The sequence below is a fragment of the Podarcis cretensis genome, assembly GCF_951804945.1.
Source record: "Podarcis cretensis genome assembly, chromosome: 16".
Lineage (NCBI taxonomy): Eukaryota > Metazoa > Chordata > Lepidosauria > Squamata > Lacertidae > Podarcis > Podarcis cretensis.
Genome location: NC_137186.1, coordinates 15,012,640 through 15,032,810, shown reverse-complemented (window position 1 = coordinate 15,032,810; position 20,171 = coordinate 15,012,640). Strand labels below are relative to the sequence as shown.

The 20,171-nt window shown below is 48.4% G+C and overlaps 2 protein-coding genes across 6 annotated transcripts; one reads left to right on the top strand and one right to left on the bottom strand.

Moving 5' to 3' along the window:
- Nucleotides 1–1,764: 1,764 nt before the first annotated feature.
- Nucleotides 1,765–18,435, bottom strand: MRPL11 (mitochondrial ribosomal protein L11). 2 transcript variants are annotated; one of them, XM_079956208.1, is made up of 6 exons: nt 18,276–18,435; nt 17,239–17,387; nt 6,418–6,513; nt 5,929–6,022; nt 3,615–3,774; nt 1,765–2,304 (listed from the first exon to the last, which is right to left on the bottom strand). In XM_079956208.1, the coding sequence occupies exons 2-6, from the start codon at nt 17,362–17,364 to the stop codon at nt 2,199–2,201; spliced, it is 582 nt and encodes a 193-aa protein (XP_079812334.1). In that variant the 5' UTR covers nt 17,365–17,387; nt 18,276–18,435; the 3' UTR covers nt 1,765–2,198. The 2 variants fall into 2 exon arrangements, with proteins under 2 accessions (XP_079812334.1, XP_079812335.1); XM_079956209.1 differs by having other exon boundaries at nt 18,287–18,375.
- LOC307204607 (transmembrane protein 121-like) lies at nt 8,164–13,984 on the top strand. 4 transcript variants are annotated; one of them, XM_079956207.1, is made up of 3 exons: nt 8,164–9,034; nt 11,788–11,917; nt 12,539–13,984. In XM_079956207.1, exon 3 carries the CDS (start codon nt 12,544–12,546, stop codon nt 13,780–13,782), a length of 1,239 nt encoding a protein of 412 aa, XP_079812333.1. In that variant the 5' UTR covers nt 8,164–9,034; nt 11,788–11,917; nt 12,539–12,543; the 3' UTR covers nt 13,783–13,984. The 4 variants fall into 4 exon arrangements, with proteins under 4 accessions (XP_079812333.1, XP_079812331.1, XP_079812330.1 ...); XM_079956205.1 differs by lacking the exon at nt 11,788–11,917 and adding an exon at nt 11,519–11,726 and having other exon boundaries at nt 8,164–9,038; XM_079956204.1 differs by lacking the exons at nt 8,164–9,034; nt 11,788–11,917 and adding an exon at nt 9,494–11,726.
- Nucleotides 18,436–20,171: the final 1,736 nt, after the last annotated feature.

Here is a 20,171-nt window from a genome sequence, read left to right as displayed (position 1 = left end):
GTCCATTCCAGTGACAAAACAGCTCCTACTGTCAGAAAGTTCTCTCTTTTGTTTAGTTGGAATCTCCTTTCTTGTGCCTTTTTAATGGCAGGACAGGCAGACTTTCAACAGGTGAAACTGGTTGCCACTATAGTACCTACCAAACTTCTGCCTATCTCACAGTTGCTGAAGGTATAAAAATTTACCCAGGAGTGAGGGGGTGGGGAAATGGGAAAGCCCAACTTTAGCTTATGAAAGATGTACCTTCTTAGAATAAAGGGGTAGTGGCGTGACTTGCACTCTAGATGGTTGGTTTCCACGACTGGAATGAGGCAAAGTGCACAAGAAACCAAAAAGCCTTTGAAGATGGGGTGTGTGATTTTGAGAATCAGTGGTCAACTTGTATATCCCCCATGTGGCTGAGCTTGGTGGTATATTGCCATCATCTGTTGGGGAAATCATTTGTAGTGCATTGGCTAACATGCAGGGGGAGTTGAAAGAGGGGATCTCTGCAAAATGGCAGGCTTTTTGCTCAAAGCATCTTCCATTTCAGGGGGGTTGGGGTCCTGTGAATGGAACCTTCTCCCCATTTCCCCAAGAAAGTCCCCAATTTGATCTGCTGCCCCAAGCAATGATGCGTACACCTCTCTTTCCCGACTCCCTCCTTCCCCTCTGATGCAATCCTCTGCCACCCAAGCAGCCCTAGTAACATGAAGGTGGTGTCCTGAGCAGTATCACTCGTTGCTATGGAAATTCTGGGTACCAGCGAGGGAGATGCAGCCCATCATTCCTGGATGCAAAACAACACGAATGTGTGTGGTTGTTGCAGGATGGCACCCTATTGGGGGGGCTGGGGCATAAGCCTTAGAAAATGAACTGTTCATTATTATTATTTTTAATATGAGAGGTGCTGAGATTTGTGGTTGTTTCCACAAAGCACCACAGAGGCCTGAAGGAAGTGAAAGGGATTCTGGCATGGGTGAATTGAAAGGGCTCAAAAAAGATGAGGCACAGCTCAGCCCTGACACCTGCTGGATAATCTATATAGCAATTTCATTACAACAGTGTTAAGAGAATCCCTTTAAAACCATGGGCGGCAGCCATGGGGAGAGGGTAACTTTTATTTGGGAAGAAGCCTCAAATTAAAGTTTCCGAGCACAATTCAAAATGTTGGTGCTGACCTTTAAAGCCCTAAATGGCCCAGTATACATGAAGGAGTGTCTCCATCCCTATTGTTCAGCTGGCGCATGATGGTTCAGCTCTGAGGGCCTTCTGGAGGTTCCCACACTGTGAAAAGTGAGGTTATAAGGCACCAGGAAGAGGGCTTTCTCGGTAGTGGTGCCCACCCTGTGGAACACCCTCCCATCAGATTTCAAGGAAATAAACAACTATATTACTTTTAGAAGACATCTGAAGGCAGACCCGTTCAGGGAAGTCTTTTTATGTTTGATGTATTACTCCTTCTTTGAATGATAAGTTATATGTGTCCACGTAACCATCTCAACCTGTGGAACTGGCGCTTCTGCAAGTGCCATGTAATGTTCGTTCCCCAACTGCAAGGAATCAGCTCCTCATTATGACAGCACCTGCTCTCTGGAACTCCCTGCCAACTGATATTAGGAAGGCGCTTTTGCTATATTGTTTTCAACACCTGCTAAAAACTCTTTTGTGTAGGCAAGCTCGCCGAGATTTTTAACTTTAGAATGTGATTTTATTTTATTATGTATATTTGTTTTAGACTTTTGCTCCAATTCGTTTCTTGATAAATTTTAGGTCAACTTGTTTCCTTCCATCTTCCAAGTTTGTGTTTTTCAAATGAACCTAGATTCATTATTTTTAATGAGTGTGTATTTACTCAGAGTTTTTGGTGATTAAGCAGGAAATAGATATTGTTAAATAACTTTTTAAAAGATTTAGGGAGAGGAAAGATAAACACAGCACAGACATTCGAAGACACAGAGGAAAATTGTGAGATTTTTTTTTTAAAAAAGATATCATTTACTGAAAAGGGAGTGACAATAATTACAGTGGGAGTTCCAGAGTCAGACCAGCCCTGACCCTCTTGCCTTCCTCCCTGTCTTCTTCAGCAAGGCATCACCAAACCAGTCACTGGGCAGACAGTGCATAGCAGATGGGACAAGTGAGAAGCCAGCGCCATCCGCACTCCAAGCATTCTGGGGATCTAAATCTCAGTGTGCCCAAATGAAGGGAGGTGGTGCTCATTTCTTCTTTGCAGCTGCCAGTTCAGCTTCCTTTGCTTCAGCCTGAGCTGCCAATAACTCTTCGCGCTCCTTCAGGAAAGCAGCATATTCCTCTGCATGGAGTCTGGAGGAGGGGGAAGAGGAAAGAGAATTGCACCTCCTTGCTTCACGTCAAGCCTATCTGACCCGTTTCCAGTTCTGCCCCACACCTTTCTCTGCTGCTTCACAGGGTTTGGTGCTCAGGTGAGGCTCACCAGGGGGGGCAGGGCTGCTCGACCAGCTTCCTGGGAGGAAGGTCACTGTTGCTTACAGGGAGGGAGAAGGGTGAAGCAGCAGGGAGGTCAGTGCAATGTCCACCTCTCTGCTGCCTCGCCCCTCCTGGGCAATCAACAGTGACCCACCTGCCAGGAAACTCCATCCCACCTGGCAAGTTACTTTGGCTGCCCGTTGTATCCGGGTTCCCACCAACAGCCTCTCCTTACGATGGCATCGAGGGTCACCAAATTTCAGTTATTGTTTCCCCCCACAATACTCTCTCTTCCCACCACGGCCTAACCCCCCCCCCAAAAAAAAACAGGCCAGGAAGCAGAGGCTACATTAACACATGACTATGATTCATACTTTCTGAATAAGCACCAGCCCATCTGAAGCCACCATTTGTTGTTGGCTTGCTATTTGTTTAGAAGATTGGTCAACCGATCAATCAGAGAGCTCTCCCACTGTAGCTCAAAAGGGGCCAAAATCCACAAACGAAAAGAAAAATAAATAGGCACAAAACCATCGTCACCCAAACACAGATGAAATCAATAAAACCTTTTGAAACAAATAGAGGTAGCTAAGCAAAATGCCTGGGTGAGCTTGCTGGAAAATGTTTGCAGCAGCTGTCCTACCTCACAGGGTTGTTGTGGGGATAAAACTGGGAGGACGAGGACCATGTCCTTGGAGAAAAGGTGAGTTATGAATAGAGCAACAGCAAAACAATATAGTGAGAGCAACCGCCTGATGTCAATAGGCACAGAGCTCCACAGCAAATGTGCTGCCACACTAAAGGGTCAAATCCCTGCAAATGTGGACTGGGATGGTGTGGCTTTAGTCAAACTGCAAGTTCTGCAGATCAAAGTGATCCAACTGGGGTGGTGGTGAGATCCCTTAGGTAAACTGGTCCCAAGCTGTTAAGGAAGCAAGAAACTATGACCCCTCTTTTGGGCAGAGCAGGAAGCTGAGGCTTCCCAGTTTCCTACTCCTGCCTGCCCCAAGGGTGGGGCAAATTGGGAAGATAACATGGACCAGCCCCCTGCTCATTCAATAAACTGAGAAGCCTGGTTTATCGTTGTATGCAAACTGCAACCAGAGACTGCTTGTCTGCTGCCTCATGGATTCTTCCCAAGGTTTGTGCTCTTCAGCCACTGGTTCCCATGGGCACCAGTCACTTACTCTTTCACCACCTTGATGCCCAGCGACCGGGCAGTCCCCATGAGCGACAGGACGACCTTCTCGAGCGGCGTGTTGCGGAGCACGAAGTTCGGGTCCTGAGACTTCACCAGGGCAATTTCGTACAAGTGCTTCAAGGTCACCATTCCTGCCACCTCATGCCCTGCAGCACAGCATAGAGAGGGTCTTAAAGCCAGGAAGAGCCAGTTGGAGGTTTGCTACCAAAGCCCAAGAGGGGGAAATCCCAGCACACCTCAAAACTCCCAACATTTTTAGCCATGTGCATTATCATGCACATGAGAGAGGAAAAAAATTCATTTGAACTCAAAATAGTCAAACTCCAAGGCTTATGCTTCCCCCCAACACAATTTTGAACCTGTTCTAATGTGGGGCATGTAAAAGTAAAGGTAAAGGTACCCCTGACCATTAGGTCCAGTCGTGGCCAACTCTGGGGTTGCGGTGCTCATCTTGCTTTATTGGCTGAGAGAGCCGGCGTACAGCTTCCGGGTCATGTGGCCAGCATGACTAAGCCGCTTCTGGCGAACCAGAGCAGCGCACAGAAACGCCATTTACCTTCCCACCGGAGCAGTAACTATTTATCTACTTGCACTTTGACGTGCTTTCAAACTGCTAGGTTGGCAGGAGCAGGGACTGAGCAACGGGAGCTCACCCCATCACGGCGATTCGAACCACCAACCTTCTGATCGGCAAGTCCTAGGTGTTAAGTTGTGGGTGAACATATCAAATGACACAGCGATTCTTCAAACAGCTCTTGTTTATTCACAGGCCAGAACAGAACTGAACCGAAGGGTTCAGCCAGCCTGCTTATATAGAGCTCCACTAGAACGCAACTGTCAGAGCTGCCCCTAGGTCCCAGCTCACAGAGGACCAACGCCCGATCGTCGTTATGTACAAAAGTCTTTATTGAAGTTCAACTTCCATTCCAAAGCCGCAGCGCGCAGCCCTACGTCTTAAACCCTAGACCGGCGAAGTCCCGTCTGAATCTCCTCCCCTCTGACACCAGTTTAAGATCCTAGCCCTGCTCCACCTTTTCCGTTGTTCTCTCCTCCTCTGGATCCTCCTGCCCGCCGGGGCTTTCCCCTTTCTGGACTCTTCCGACGCTGAGTCGGCTGACTCCTCCCCCTGTCTCCGGCGGGCTTTAGGACCCGGTTCCCAATCCTCATTCTCTGCTGTCCCGCGCTCCTGTACATTTGAACTTGCTTCTCGCGCCAACCCAGTGACCTTCCTCCTGACCGTCACACTGCTTCTGTCACTGCTTCCCTCTTCCGGGATACTGCCCGGATCTGACCTCCCCTCCGTTGTCTGGCTCTCCGATGGAGGGGAGACTTATCTTCACTCCCTGGTGTGGAATCCTCTGCCCTCGATACCTGGGACTCTTCCCCCCCACTATGCTCTGGTGGGGAAGCTGGTCCTGATTTCCAACTGCTACTCTGGGAGTCCCTGCTGGCCCCTTGCTCCTGGAGTGTCCCCCTTGGGAATCCCCTTGCCCTGGCCACTGGCGCCCCCTTCTGTGAATCTTCCGATTCGCTGGAGAGGCTCATGGAATCTCTCGGGCCACTGTCATCTTCTCCTACGCTGCCCTCAGATTCTTCCCCTTCGCTCTCCATCTCCCCTCTTCCCTGTGCTTCTGCTCCTGAACCCCTGACAGCAACAGTAACTATTTTCTGTAACTATCCAATCACTGAACGTCACTTTCGATCCCCTATTAGCATATGTGTACCTGAGTGAAAACTATCTACAGTATCCCCTTGCTGGCCCAGGGTGAGAATTTCAGTACATAACACTAGGCTCTGTGGTTTAACCCACAGCGCCACCCGCGTCCCTAATGTGGGGCATGTACTTAGTGGTAACTCCAGAGACTGTGCTAGACTGTCACAGCAAAAACAACAAATGGAAAAAACATCCTGCACAGCATTAGAAGACTCCCGAAACTATTTGAAAACCAAGGCGTGGCTTCTAATTGGCTGCAGGAGTGTCCAAAAAACATTCACAAACTGGAACACTCAGTTCCGGGTTTGCATCATTAGGGAGCTGATTTGTTCAGCAACTAAGGCATTCAGGAAGCAAGGTTCCACTGTACTTAAGTGATTTGAACCCTGACAAGCAGGTGGGAAAACCAATCCCAACCAAGAAGCCACTGGTGACAACATTGCTAGGACGAGGGCTGCTGGTCCCGTCCCCCCCCCCCCCCCCAGCTCTGGTGCTCAGATGGCTCCTTTCTGCCGTTCTCGCCCAGCGCTTTGCCTCTGGACCCTCACCCTACCCATCAGCTTCCCTCCCTGGTTGTGTCTCTCACCAGGATTTGTTGCTCCCTTTTCTATGCCAGCCGCTGACAATAGAAAATATGTAGCTGTTGGCTTGTTTATCTGAAGCTCGTACGATCGGTCAGGCTGCAAAAAGGAGTACAAGGAAAAGGGAAGAGAGTTAAGTCAGCCATGCCTTAAGATCTCTGGCAAAGGCGCAAACACAAAAATGAGGTGCAAACCAGGCGTGGGGCCCTCCAGATGTTCTGGACTACCACATCCATTATTATTAGTAACTCAGTGGTACAGCAGATGTCTCAGGAGAGCTACCACCAGTCAGTGTATACAACATGGGCCAAGGATCTGGCTCTGTGTAAGACGTCAAAAGTGGTTGGCACACAACCAGGGATCCCCCAGAGAAAGCTGAACACAGAAGTATTTGAACTCTGGGGCACAGGCACTCAATGTTCAAGACAGACGTCCGCCTGCAAGATGTTTCCAGCCCTGCCTCTACATAAATAGGTAAATTATGTTCTTCTCACCCGTATAATGATGCGTGTGGGCAGAGGGATCCCTTCCTTGATGTCCTTTGTGCGCTCATTGAAATCCTTGCAGAATTGCCCAATGGAGATGCCTCTCTGGAGGGGGACAAGAGACAGGAATCACGCAAAGTGAGATTTAGAAGGAAATTCAGAGGGCAGCTAGTTCAACACTTTGCAGGATCAGGAAGAATTCAGGATGCAACCACAGCATTCCTTGGAGAAGGCGATCCTCCTCCTGGAAAGTAAGTGCCCACCATGTCCCCAGGTGGCCTGTTCCACTACTGAATAGGCTGTATCACATGTAGCTGAAATCTGCTCCCTGGCATCCCCCCCCCCCCCGCTGCCACCCATTGCTTCTAATCCTGCTGTCTGGACCAGAATCAAGTCTGCCCCATCTTGTGAGTGACAGCCCTTCAGCTATTTGTTTTTTTTTATTATTAAATTTTTTATTACATTTTCAGTTTACAGAAAAGAAAAAGAAGAACAAACCAGAAAAAAGAAAGAAAGAAAAACAATCCAACTTTCAAAATACATTTTTAGGTTACTAACTGGACTTCCCCACATCTCCTGTCGGAATTCAGGGCCGTCAGAGGTATGTGCCTATCTCTCCAGGCACCGGCTGAATTCTTTTGACCTCCCTCCGGCGACTCCCGGCAGGAAAAACACACGAGGTCCGTTCCGGCGATTTTCCTCAGGCTGTGAGGAAAACACACCAACTGCTCTCCTCCTCCCTGCTCTCCAGCATATCCCCAGGGAGGGGAATCAGACACAGACAGAAATGAATCTACATTGCTTTTATTCCTGTCTTTCACTTCAGTACAGAGAAAACATGTCTGCTCTCTTCAACAAACAGAGAGAAAACTCCAAACTCCACCCATGTACATCCTGTACAGGTCATATGACACACACACTGAGCTAACATCCGGTGCTCAGTACAGAATGGACTGCCCCTTTGTTTCCATGGCAACAGTCACATACATCCTGTCTGGCTTTGCAGCCACAAGCAGCAGACTTGGCTGCTATAGCCTTTGCTTGCTGCTGCATTGCTGCTTTAGAATAACATCTCCCTCACCCTGCGTTCTTTACAATAAACATATCAGCAAATTATTACCTTGTTTCGTATCTTATTTATATCTTTCAGAGTGTTTTACTTCTAAATTTAAAGTACTTTTTGTCAAATATTTATACCTTAAGATAATACATAAAATAACTTTAAATTTCAACTTTTTCTTACTTATAACTTAACTTTCTATTTTCCTAATCTAATTGCAGGAGCTAAAATTTCCAAGTCATGCAGATTCTTAACATTCATACAACTTATAATGTTTTTGTAAATAGTCCTTAAATTTCTTCCAGTCCTCTTCCATTGTCTCTTCTCTCAGATCTCGGATTCTGCCAGTCATTTCAGCCAGTTCCATATAGTCCATCAACTGCATCTGCCACTCTTCCAGCATGGGAAGGTCTTGTATCTTCCAATATTTTGCAATGAGTATTCTTGCTGCTGTAGTTGCATACATAAAAAAGTTCTATCCTTCTTTAACACCTTTTGGTCCACAATGCCCAGGAGGAAGGCCTCTGGTTTCTTAGGGAAGGTGTATCTAAACACCTTTTTTAACTCATTATAGATCCTTTCCCAGAAGGCCTTCACTTTTGGACAAGTCCACCAAAGATGAAAGAATGTCCCTTCAGCCTCCTTATATTTCCAACATTTATTATAGCCCTTCAGCTATTTGAAGCCTGCTATTGTGTCTCTACCTAATCTTTCTTTCTCTGGGTGCTAGAAGGATTTCAGGACTCAGCTCCCAAGCCTTTCCCCAGAAGGGGCAAACTCTCCTACAGCTGCCCTGTCTAAGCTTGGTGGGGGAGGTAACAGTGGGGGTGATGATGGAGGAATCCCTTGTTCAGCCCAAGGGAATGCTTCCAGGGACCATGTGGCCAATAGTGGTCAGGCTCAGAGGCAAAAGAGAGTGGAGGGGGAGGAAATGCAAATGTCACCTATCTACAGTAGGCTCCTTTCTGCTCCAGAAAAGAGGTGCAGCACAGCAGTCTATTTCTAAAGAGTGGTGCTGAGTCTCAAGCTGCCTGGATGATAATTAACCCTTCTGGTTTGGAACCAGCTGCCTCCTTTAATCCTGGATGGACAGAGTCATTTCTTACACATCTATGCCACTCAAGGTGGCAAAGTTGGAGGGGTGAGGGGGCTTTTTCTCAAGTGGCTTCCTCCTGCCCGGGTGCTGAGCACACCCAGACCTGCGGCTGAGTGAGTCACCTGCCCCTGGGACCGAAAAGGCACTCAGCATATGCTCAGAGGCACTCCCCCCCTCAACCGGTTACTTCAACTGTGCCAGACTTGAATGAAGGCTCAAATGAAAACCACTTGGAAAGCAGTCCCACAGCCCTGGCCCTTTGAATGGGCAAGAAAAACTGAATGACGGCGAAGGCGAAACGAGGGAGTTTTGTGTGTACGTGTGTGTTTAAATCCTCCGTCCAAGAGCAGGCGGGGGGGGGGGGAGACGCACACACAGGGATCCTCCTCCTCCTCCTCCTCCTCCTCCTCCTTGAGGGAGAACAGACCGCCTCACCCTGTCTCTGCCTTGCTCTGAGCACATCGGGAGAGGTAGGTAGAATCACACACTGCCGGATCCCTGCAGGTATTGGAAGAAGGGAGGAGGGGAGGATGCGCCAGAGATCCCCCACCCCCGCCCGCAAGCAGTGGGGAGGGGGCCGAACCAGGATATCCTGTGTGCGTTTCCTTTGGCACAAGGAGCAACTGTAGAGCTGAGGAGGGGGAGGGGGAGGATGTGAATGGCAAGGACTCAAGAGCCCAGCCACCCTCCCAGCGGCAAAAACAGGATGGCTGAACAGGGACAGAGTCAAGCAGACACACACACACACACACAGACAGACAGAGAGAGAGAGAGAGAGAGAGAGAGAGCGCTCCCATGCACTTGTCCAGCAAATGCGTAGGTCCCTCCCCTCAACACCCCCTCCTGCATAACGCACAAACAGACACACATGCACACTTTCTACAAGGCTCCCCCGTCTAATAAAAACCCAAGAATCAGGATACCTCACAACTGGGGAAGACCCCATTCCCTCCCAGTCCTGTCTGGTATGCGCCTGAGGATATATGAGCAGCAGAAAGAGTGCCTCTGAGGATGTACAGAGCAGCTCTCTCTCTCCTCGCTGGGCAAATGGTGCCTCCATGCAGGCCTTTGCTTCTGCACTCCTGCTTGTTCTGAAGCCTCTTCCTACATCCTTCATGCTCCTGAAAACCTTGGTTTGAGCAAGTTGAGCAGGCAGAGGGGGTCCCAAATCCCAGTGCCTCGTCCTTTCAAGAAGGCTGAGGATTTGTAATTCAGGGGTGGGAGGGAGGAATGTCTCAGTTTTGTGGGGATTGCTGGGGGGCGGGAGGAATGGACAGGGAACTGTGTCTGAACTGACCCAGAATGAGATCTTGGGGTTGTAGTGGATAAGTTTGTCTAAAGAGGTCTAGTTTTTGTGCATCCACTTCTGTTGCTCCACTGCTGCGCTGGTCCAGAGTTAGCATAAAACTGTCCATACTGAGTCATTAGTGTGCTGTGAGGATCTATGTGGTGGCTGTAACCCTGTGGGGAAGATTTGTGGGGCAGGGTGCTCAAGCTGTCTGGAAGCACTCTGACCTGGAAATGCTCCCCCACTCTTGTCCTAGATGTCTAAACGCATACTCTGCACATGGGCAGGGGCAGCCTCTCCTTAATTGCAACTTCAGCCAGCTTGACTGCTGGTTCAAATTTAAGCCCGTTGGATGTGCTCAGCACAAAATCTCCATGCGGGCATCCAAGTGACAATAAAGTTAAGGAAGGGTTCATTATCAATATTAATTCATAAATAATGCTTCATGCCAGTACTGAAAGAGGCAAGTCCCACGGCTGTGATTGCTGTATTAGGGAAAGGGCTGGAAGTAAGACTGATTGCACTGCAATGCCTTTACAGAAATCCATGGTGCAGCCACACGGGGAACAACAAGGGATAATGCAGAGCTGGGAAAGGTGCAGAAAACAAGGGCAACAAAAAATATCAGGGAGCTGGACAGCAACTGTGCTAGGAGGAAATGTTACAACATTTGAGGCTTTTTAGTTTGAAAAAAGAGATGGTTAAAAGAAAGGTGAGCTGAGGTTTTTAAAAACTGTGACTCATGTGCAGCAGAAAGTTGGTGGGGCGGAATTTGCCTGTTTCACTGATAACATTAAAACTTGGGATGATCCAGTAAAATTGATTAGCAGTAGATTCAGGACTAAAAAAAACCACACCTTTACACTAATGCAGAATTAACATGTTGTACCTAATGCTAGTCAAAGAGACAGTGTCAGCCTGTTGCAGCAAAACCAACAAGTATTGTGGCACCTTAAGAGACTCAAAAAATTTATTACAGCAAAGGTTTTCACAAACTCCAGTCCATGAAAGTTAATGCAATCATAAATTTGTTAGTGTTTAACGTGTTTCTGAATTCGTACTGGCTGCTTGCCACAGAAAGACTATCCAAGCCACTTGCAAAAACTTGAAGACATACATAACATACATTAACCATAAAATAAAAAAGAACAATGCATTACAGTGCAATTACAACAACCTATAAAACAGACCAATAAAACAGCAGCAAAACGCATACCATAAATAGACAGCAAAATCTTCATAACCCATCAAATGCCTGGGAGAAGGGAGAAGTTTTTACCTGATGGCGTAAAGGTGTTAATGATTGCAAGGAGACTTCCAGAGGAGCAGGGGGAGGCATAACTGATATTATATAGATTTTTAAAGAATACCCAAAGGGCTTTACACACATTGCCTGGTTGCATTTAATCCTTGCAACAACCCTGAAAAGTAGGCCTGCATTCTTATCCTCATATTGCAGACTGGTGATGGTGGGGGACTGAGAGGGGCTTCGCTAAGGCTGCCTAGGAAGTTCATGGTCCAGACGTGTTTTGAAGGAGGGGCTTCCTGGTTCAAAGCCCAAATCTCTTAGGTCTGGTTTGGGATGAAGCAAAAGAAGAGGTGGGCTTTCAGGAGAACTGACCAGGGAAGAAGTGATTGGAGGTTTTAAACCAATGGGTCTTTGCAGGTTCCCCAATCCAGGGCTTCGAAGTCCACAGTCATGGAGTTTCCAGTGATCAGATGGGATCAGCAATCCGGCGTTTTAAGACAAAGGTGGTTGCTTCAGCCTTCCGACAACGGATACTGACAGGGCATGAAGAAGGCACCCCCAACTAGGCAGTTCAACTGTGCAGAAGCAAGAGTGACCTTTTCTACAGGCTGGCACGAGCCACAAAGTAAGTGGAGCAAGGCAAGTTTATTTATATGCCCCTCTACCCCCATTGCTGTTCTTTGCAGCTCATGTGAATAGGCTTCAGCAACCACCCACAGCCCCAGCCTGGCCATGACACTCAAGCCAGAAGGCCCCTGCAACCCCTGATGACACTGGTTTTACCTACACATCCCTAGAAGACTTGCCTCTTCCCATGTATGCCTCCTCTATAGCCTTTTCAGTAGTTGCATATACCTTTTTTTTATTCACCTAGAGGCTTTTTAATAGTTTAATAGTTTTTTTTCCCCAGTTTGACCTTTTTTACGCTATCTCTGTCGTAACATAACTGCTGTTCATTTTTAACTGTGTTATTTTCCTTTTTCCTTTTTAGCATTGTTTTGCTTATATGCCACCAAGCAAATATTTACTGATGGGCAAACTAAAAATAAAATAGAAATTTAATTAATTAATTAAAAATAGGCCACAACCAAGGTTCCCCACTCCCCTATTTATTTGATTAAATGCATAGATTTGGAAGCGTTGAAGCTCAGTTTCCTTTGCATGCAAAAGGTCCCAGGATTGATCCCCAGCTTCTCCAGGCAGGGCTGGGAGAGAATCCTGTCTGAAACGCTGGAATGCCACTGCCAGTCAGTGCACGCAGTACCAGCTAGATGGGATCACAGGGTCTGACTCATTACAAGACAGTTTCCAATGTTCCAGAGCTCTTTCTTTCTCACCCCTTTCGGATGGGAAAGCAAGATCCTCAGAAAATGCCCCCCAACCTTCCTTCTTAATTTCCTTCATTGTATGCTCTCCTCTTTCTCCACCCCCCAAAAGGCACCATGGAGCAGCAGGCCCCCAACATCCCACACACCTGCGTGGCAGCTGTGGTCATCGTCTGCACCATGGGGGCGATGGATGTCTACCTGGTGGAGCAGAGCACAGGAGCCCGGCGCCTGGGAGTCGGCGCCCTTGCCCTGGCTGGGGACCTCTTCTTTCTGCTTGTGCTGCGCTACGCGACCATGTGGGTAGGCAGCGAGGTGAGGCCAGCCCAGCGAGGCTACGCCATGGTGCTGTGGTTTCTTTTTGCCTTCGCGCTGGAGATCAAGCTCTACTTCGTCTACCAGCACTACGCAACCGAGGGGCGGGCGCCTGACCCACTGGCCCGGCGCACCCTGACCCTCCTGCTCTCCATCTGCATCCCTGCCCTTTACACTGTCCTTGGAGCCACTGAGCTGGTGGCCCAGGCCTCCGCCAGCTTCCGGAAGAAAGACGAACTGCGTGGGCGCCTCTTTTGGGTGGTGTTGGACCTGCTGGATGTGCTGGAGATTCAGGCCAGCCTGTGGGAGCCGCAGCGGCGGGTGCTCCCCCTGTGGGCTGAGGGCCTGACCTTCTTCTACTGCTATGGCCTCCTGCTGATTCTCCCTTGCGTCTCACTAAATGAGCTGGGGGTGCAGGGCCCTCGCCCTGGCGCTCTCTACCCACTCCTGAGTCTGGCCAGCGTCAATGTGGCCACCATCTTCATCCGTGGGGGGCTGTTGCTCCTCTGCCATGACCAGCGCATCTCCTCCATCTTCATGGGGAAGAACTTCTTGGCCATTGCGCTAAAGTGCTGCGCTGCCCTCCAGCACCACAGAAGCACTCGGGGCAGAAGGGAAACAGGCCACAGCCACATCCGAGGCAGCCGGGGCCTTGGACATACTCAGCCAACGGATGAGCAGCTCCGTAGAAACACAGATGAAACACACCATGGGCACCTGACACCTGACAGGGTTTGCAAGTGTGCTCAGGCCACGGCTGGCATGCCCTACGGACACAGCCCAGGTGAACCACCACAAGCAGTGGCTGAAGTCTCCTACAGACAGCCACAGGCTACAGAAGAACAGTTCCACTGCTGCGTCCAAACCACCAGCCACCAGCTCCACAGACATTGCCACCTTAAAAGCCAAGGGTCAGAGCACTGCAGGCACACTACTCAACTCTCCCCAAGAGCGCCACCAGCCGCCACTGGTCCCTCCACTTCCAGAGGACTCAGAACAGGTCAGCACATACAGCTCAAGTCTGTCTGGGGCGGACTGTGAGATACCTTTTCTGTGATGCTGTCTGGCAAACAGCCTCACTTTTCTCTTGGGTGCCCTCACTGGGAACAGAGGGCCAAAAGGGCACTGGGTGTATCAGCAAGGGTGTAACAACAGAACCTTCATAGAGGCTGCCTCTACAGCGGTCATTTGCTGTGAGAAAGTCACACTTCATTGACACACTTTTTGCAGGGCATCTACACAATCAAAAGGGGACGCAGGTGGCACTGTGGGTTAAAGCCTCAGTGCCTAGGACTTGCCGATCGAAAGGTTGGCGGTTCAAATCCCTGCGGGGGGGTGCGCTCCCGCTGCTCGGTCCCAGCGCCTGCCAACCTAGCAGTTCAAAAGCACCTCCGGGTGCAAGAAGATAAATAGGGACCGCTTACCAGCGGGAAGGTAAACGGCGTTTCCGTGTGCGACTCTGGCTCGCCAGAGCAGCGATGTCACGCTGGCCACGTGACCCGGAAGTGTCTGCGGACAGCGCTGGCCCCTGGCCTCTTAAGTGAGATGGGCGCACAACCCCAGAGTCTGTCAAGACTGGCCCGTACGGGCAGGGGTACCTTTACCTTTACCTTTACACAATCAAAACAACCTCATCTCATGTTTTCCCTATTCAACTTCCTCCCCTCCACCCCAGCTCAGAAAATCCCATTTAAACATAAAAATGGATGCTACACACTATTTTCTCAGGTGTAGATAACCCAGCTGTTGCAGCCTAGACAAGTCAATGATGCCCTGTACAGATTGTGCTTGAGAAATGTCCTTCTCTATGGTCTGCCTCTCCTGTCTAAGAATCACTGCTGTCACTTTAGCTCCTCCCTCTCCAAATATTGTTGCCTTTGTATCAGTCCCCACTCCCCTCCTTTGCAGTAGGAGAGTGCAGCTAATGGTGGGGTGCGAATACTTAACTCCCCCCCCCCCGACCCAATACACACACCATGGCCCCAGTAAAAATGGCTTCCTCCATAATATATGGGACTGGGATACAAGGACTGCTCGCTTGGACTACAGTATTTTGTTTGGATTCTAGAAGTCTTTTCCGTATTTTTCGCTCTATAACACGCACCTGACCATAACACGCACATCGTTTTTAGAGGAGGAAAACAAGGGAAAAAACATTCTGAATGAAACAGTGGATGTATCATTTTTGTGCTTCATGCTGTGGCCACAGACATGTGATCTGATGGTGAATTTGGGGTGACCCAATGCAAAAATCCTGAGAATCCCTGTGCATCCATGGTTTGTAACCACGTTTTTGCACCATTGCAGCCCCAGGCAACAGTGGGTGCGTGATTTTGGGGGGGCAGGCTGTAGCCATGGACATGCTATGTGCTCTGATGGTGAATTTGGGCTGACCCAATGCAAAGATCCTGAGGATCCATGTGGATCCATGGTTTGTAACCACGTTTTTGCACCATTGCAGCCCCAGGAAACAGTGGGTGTGTGATTGGGGGGGGGGGCAGGCTATAGCCATGGACATGCTATGTGATCTGATGGTGAATTTGGGGTGACCTAATGCAAAGATCCTGAGGATCCATGTGGATCCATGCTTTTTAACCACGTTTTTGCACCATTTCTAGCCCCAGGCAACAGTGGGTGCGTGATTTTTGGGGGGCAGGCTGTAGCCATGGACATGCTATGTGATCTGATGGTGAATTTGGGGTGACCTAATGCAAAGATCCTGAGGATCCATGTGGATCCATGGTTTGTAACCACGTTTTTGCACCATTGCAGCCCCAGGAAACAGTGGGTGCGTGATTTTTGGGGGGCAGGCTGTAGCCATGGACATGCTATGTGATCTTATGGTGAATTTGGGGTGACCCAATGCAAAGATCCTGAGGATCCATGTGGATCCATGCTTTTTAACCACATTTTAAGTGGGGAGGGAAGGAAAAACACAGAACGGACAAGGAGCACGAGAGGGGTGTGCAGAGAAGCAGCTGGCTAAGAATGCAGGAGAGGGGTAGGGAGGAAAGGAAGGCAAAAGTTTTCCCTCACCTACCCACCCAAGCCAGCCAGCTCGCTCTCTCTCTCTCTCTCTCTCTCTCTCTCTCTCTCTCTCTCTCTCCCTTCTGCATGTTTTCAGCTTTCCCCTCTGCTTGCCTGGAGGGGAGGGGCTTTCCCTGCTCTTTGTTCCGTTTGAGCAAACACAGCAAGGAAACAGAGGTGGGTGGGCAGTAAGACCCTGAGGCAGAATGCAGGAAAGCAGCCACTTCCTCTTTTCAGCTTTCCCTTCTAGGAGACGCACGATTTTTGCCTGCTTTTTTTTTGCCTCCCCTTGCACCATTTGGCTCCAGGGACCACACATTCGCTCAATAACATGCACAGACATTCCCCCTTCCTTTTTAGAAGAAAAAATCTGCGTGTTATAGAAGGAAAAATACGGTAGATACTGTTCAGGTTCTGGGTTAAAGCAGAATGGAAATGATCAGCTGCTGCTAAATCATCCACATCTGGAAGCACCTTCAGTCACCTGAGCATAATGGGCACAGAAGAACTAGGCTCTGCTCTTATGTCTTGGGTTCCTAATTTTGTTACAGTAATTGATCTGCCCCCCATAAGCTCAGAAACAGCAGAGTTAAGTTTTGTCACATGTGTCCTTAGAAATCAAATCTCGCAACATGTGCTTCTTCGTACTACAAAGGTGGTCTAGGAGACACTATCCAGCCGAGGGAGTGGGAAAGTTTTTTTGCTCTTGCAGCCAGCTTCATTTCTATCTTTTATTCTCAAAATTGCCAAAACAGTTTCTTAAAGGAAATCACCACTTCCATGTCCCTTATCCTAAGAAAAGCAGCTTAGCAAAATGACTAACCAAACTACGTGGCTGTGATTCACTCTATTTTGCTTACGACTGGATAAGGATTGTATCTGAGTTGGGGGTTCAGCTCCAGAACGTGAAGCAATAAAGAAGAGAGTGCCTCTAAGCATGTCGAGAGTGTTCTTCCCCCCTGCCCACTCTTACCAGTGAACAAGGGCAATCAACTTCTACACACATCTGGGGTTTAACTGCAGGGCCTCCAGAACACATTGCCCAGCGTTTCAATACTTAGCTGCTAATTTTGTGCGCGTATACATATATACCTCACTGCCATGGTGCAGATGGGGGGGGGGAGATGGAGGGGGGAGAAGGTTCAGAATAATCCCAACAAGTTCATGCAATCGAAGGACTAGGGAGTGGGTTCCCAAGCCAAACAGTATAACTGCTCAGTTGATCCAAGCCCAAGCACTCAATTGCCACCTTCCAGCCAGTTAGCTACACCTTCATTATTTTCATTATGATCAATACCAGTGATTTTAATCAAAGGCAGAGAAGAAAACAGCAAAAATGATTGTTTTTTAAAAGGAGCCAATTTATGTCCCAAACTGTGGCCCGCTCGCAAATGAAACTCCCTCAGTTATCTAGCCTCACACTTCAATTCTGCTAGACCTCCATTCCTCCTAACCCTCTCCCATGCATACCTGCCCAAGGATAGGTCCTAAGGGTGGTCCAGGAACAGCCTGCCCAGCTCGGATGATCGACCGGATCAAATTTCCAGGGTCCACCTTTTGTACTGCTTTAGAAGCAGCACGGGATATCTTCGACATTGTAATTCAAGTTCTGGCTAGATCTGAATTAGAAAAAGTCAAATTTAATATTATTTAAAAGATTTCTAGCCAATGTCATCTGTGGACAGATTACAAAAAACCACATATAAAATCAAAAGCACATCAATTTCACAACTAAGGAGAAGTAACAATGGCTTAAAACTATATACAACTCAGGAAAAGATAATCTTCCCCAACCTGGTGCCCCCCAAATGTTTTGGACTACAACTTCCATTAGCCCCAGTCGGAATGACCCAAGGTCAGGAATTATGGGAATTGTTATTATTTATTTTTATTATTTATTAAATTTGTATACCGTCCTATACCCACAGAAATCTGGAAGACTCCAAGCTGGGGAAAGACGAAATAATCAAAGTATCTAAAAACCAGCACATAAGAATCAATACTCTAAAGCCGTGGTTCCCAACATGGGGCACACGGACCACCGGGGGGGGGGCAATTTGATTTTTAAGGGGGGCAAATCGAGAATGAGTTATTAACAGTGAATGGCCTTTTAGGCTTCCTACATCAATTCTTATTCCCAGGGAACTCTGACAATTGTAGCCCTACGAGGGGAACAGAGGCTTTCCAACAACTCTCAGCACTCTTAGGAGACTCCAGTTCCCATGACTCTTAAAGGGCTGTCACAGTGCTTTAAAAGTCTGGTGTGGCTTCAGCTGCATGTCTATTTAAACCCCTAAATTTGCTCTTAGGGGGAAGCGCCATAACTCAGTGGCAAAGCACAGTCTCTGCGTGCAGAAGCTCCAATCCCTGCAGAGCCGCTGCCAGTCAGTGCAGACAACGCTAGACTACATGGGCGAACGGTCTAAGGCAACTTCCAGGCTCACTCTCCCCGGTGCTCACCCCAAGTTCAACCTCCCCGCATCTTTTTAGCCACTGACCCCTCTTACCTTCCACTCACTCAAAGCGTCTCCTCCGCGGCCCTGGGCGCAGCCATCTTGGGTCATGGAGGTCAAAGGCGCGCTGAATTCTGGGAACGCTTCTCCTTCCCCCCCCTTCCCTCGCCACCAAGCTGCCCAAAATGGCGTCCGTCCCCATAGCAACCGCAGTCCTCAGCACAGAGCTAAGAAATTAGAGAGGCGCACAACTCGACTTGCAAGTGTCAGAGCAGAAAATAGTTGAAATCAGTTGAGATTTTAACGCAACTGCGATTAGGCATGGCAGCAAATGCGTCCCTCTTGTCCCGCCAAAAAAGGAGCAAAAAATGTAATATTACTCAGAAGTAAGCTCCACTTAATATAGTTAATTAGTTCGTTAGGTAGATGGATAGATGAGCAGAGATATATAAAACTCAGTTCAGCTTCATGCAAGTCAATGACATGCATGACTTCTACATGCAATCCAGTACTGTACTGGGTTTACCCTGGAGAAGTTCCAGGAGGGGATATATGGATTGTTGTTGTTTTCTGCAATCTTCTCAAGGGGTTTTCATATGAGGGATTTTTTTTTGGCTGGCAATCCAACAAATCAGCCTCAGCTCTTCTTCTGATCTGCTGTGGACCACACTGCAGGGCTGTCCTAAACTACTATCTCTCTCATCACTGCCTCCCCAAAACCCTGTAAGAGGAGTGGGGTGACTGTTATGTACTGAAGTTCTCACCCTGGGCCAGCAGGGGGATACTGTAGATAGTTTTCACTCAGGTCCACATATGCAAATAAGGGATTGAAAGTGACATTCAGTGATTGGATAGTTACAGAAAATGGTTACTGTTGCATTCTAGTGGAGCTCTCTATAAGCAGGCTGGCTGAACCCTTCAGTGCAGTTCTGTTCTGGCCTGTGAGTAAACAAGAGCTGTTTGAAGAATCGCTGTGTCATCCGATCAGTGGCATAGCATGGGGGGTGCAGGGGGGCCGGCCACACCGGGCGCAACCTCTGGGGGGGCGCGCTCGCACTCGCCCGAGTGCTAAAATCCACGGGTTAGGGGGCGCAAATTACTTGCCTTGTCCCGGGTGCTGACAACCCACGCTACGCCACTGTGTCTGATATGTTCACCCACAACTTAACAGTGACAGTGGGGTTGCTGTACGCTGCTGTCTCAGGCCACCAATTATTATTATTATTTCTTATGTATTCGTTTTCTCAGCCACCCTTCACAACTTTAAAAATACAGCATAAAAAACAGCTAAACCACACTACAATCAACATAACGAGACAGATCCTAAAATATCAGGTGTCAAAGGCCAGGGTAAAGTCTTCAGCACATGACCCCCCCCCCCCCCAAAAAAAATTGTGCTTGGCAAGAGAGAATTCCACAACTACAATGTGGAGAATGGGTCTAACAGCACCAGATGACAACATAAGGTTATTGGAAGCTACCCTCTCAGCCTCAGCCTGACCCACAACCCCTGCTGGAAGTATAATACACCCTCAACCTCAACCTTCCATCCTGAAACAAAGGGACAGCATTCTGAACTTGCATTGGTAAGGCTATTATTAAAATGATGAAAAGGTTTTTCTATGTTATCCCTTTTTTTTACGCAAAATAAGGCCAGAGTCAGAAAAAGCATGAAGTTCATTCTTTGCGGCTGCCATTTGTTTGAGGGTGGACATGCTAAGTCACAAAGCTACATCAAAATCTTGAATTTCTCCATTGATTTCTATAGGAAACTTCCACTTCCACAAAGGAGGGCAATGGCTTCTAGGTTCAAACTAAGGGATATACAATAAAATGTTGCAGCATGGGCCACTCCTATTCAGGGTTCCAGCCAGCCATGCCCTTTTCTATTCCATTCCTGCCAACTCTCTTCTAGGGTCTCTTGTTCTTCTCTTTCTACAGCCAGCCAGC

Excerpts from the sequence above, each read along its gene's own strand:
- LOC307204607 (XM_079956205.1), top strand. The coding sequence starts at position 11,645 with ATGAAGAAGGCACCCCCAACTAGGCAGTTCAACTGTGCAGAAGCAAGA. Across the intron at positions 11,727-12,538 it reads AGGCTGGCACGAGCCACAAA|GCACCATGGAGCAGCAGGCC; the intron begins GTAAGTGGAGCA and ends ACCCCCCAAAAG.
- MRPL11 (XM_079956208.1), bottom strand. The coding sequence starts at position 17,364 with ATGTCGAAGATATCCCGTGCTGCTTCTAAAGCAGTACAAAAGGTGGAC. Across the intron at positions 6,514-17,238 it reads TAGGACCTATCCTTGGGCAG|AGAGGCATCTCCATTGGGCA; the intron begins GTATGCATGGGA and ends GTCCCCCTCCAG. Across the intron at positions 3,775-5,928 it reads AAAGGGAGCAACAAATCCTG|GGCATGAGGTGGCAGGAATG; the intron begins GTGAGAGACACA and ends GCTGTGCTGCAG.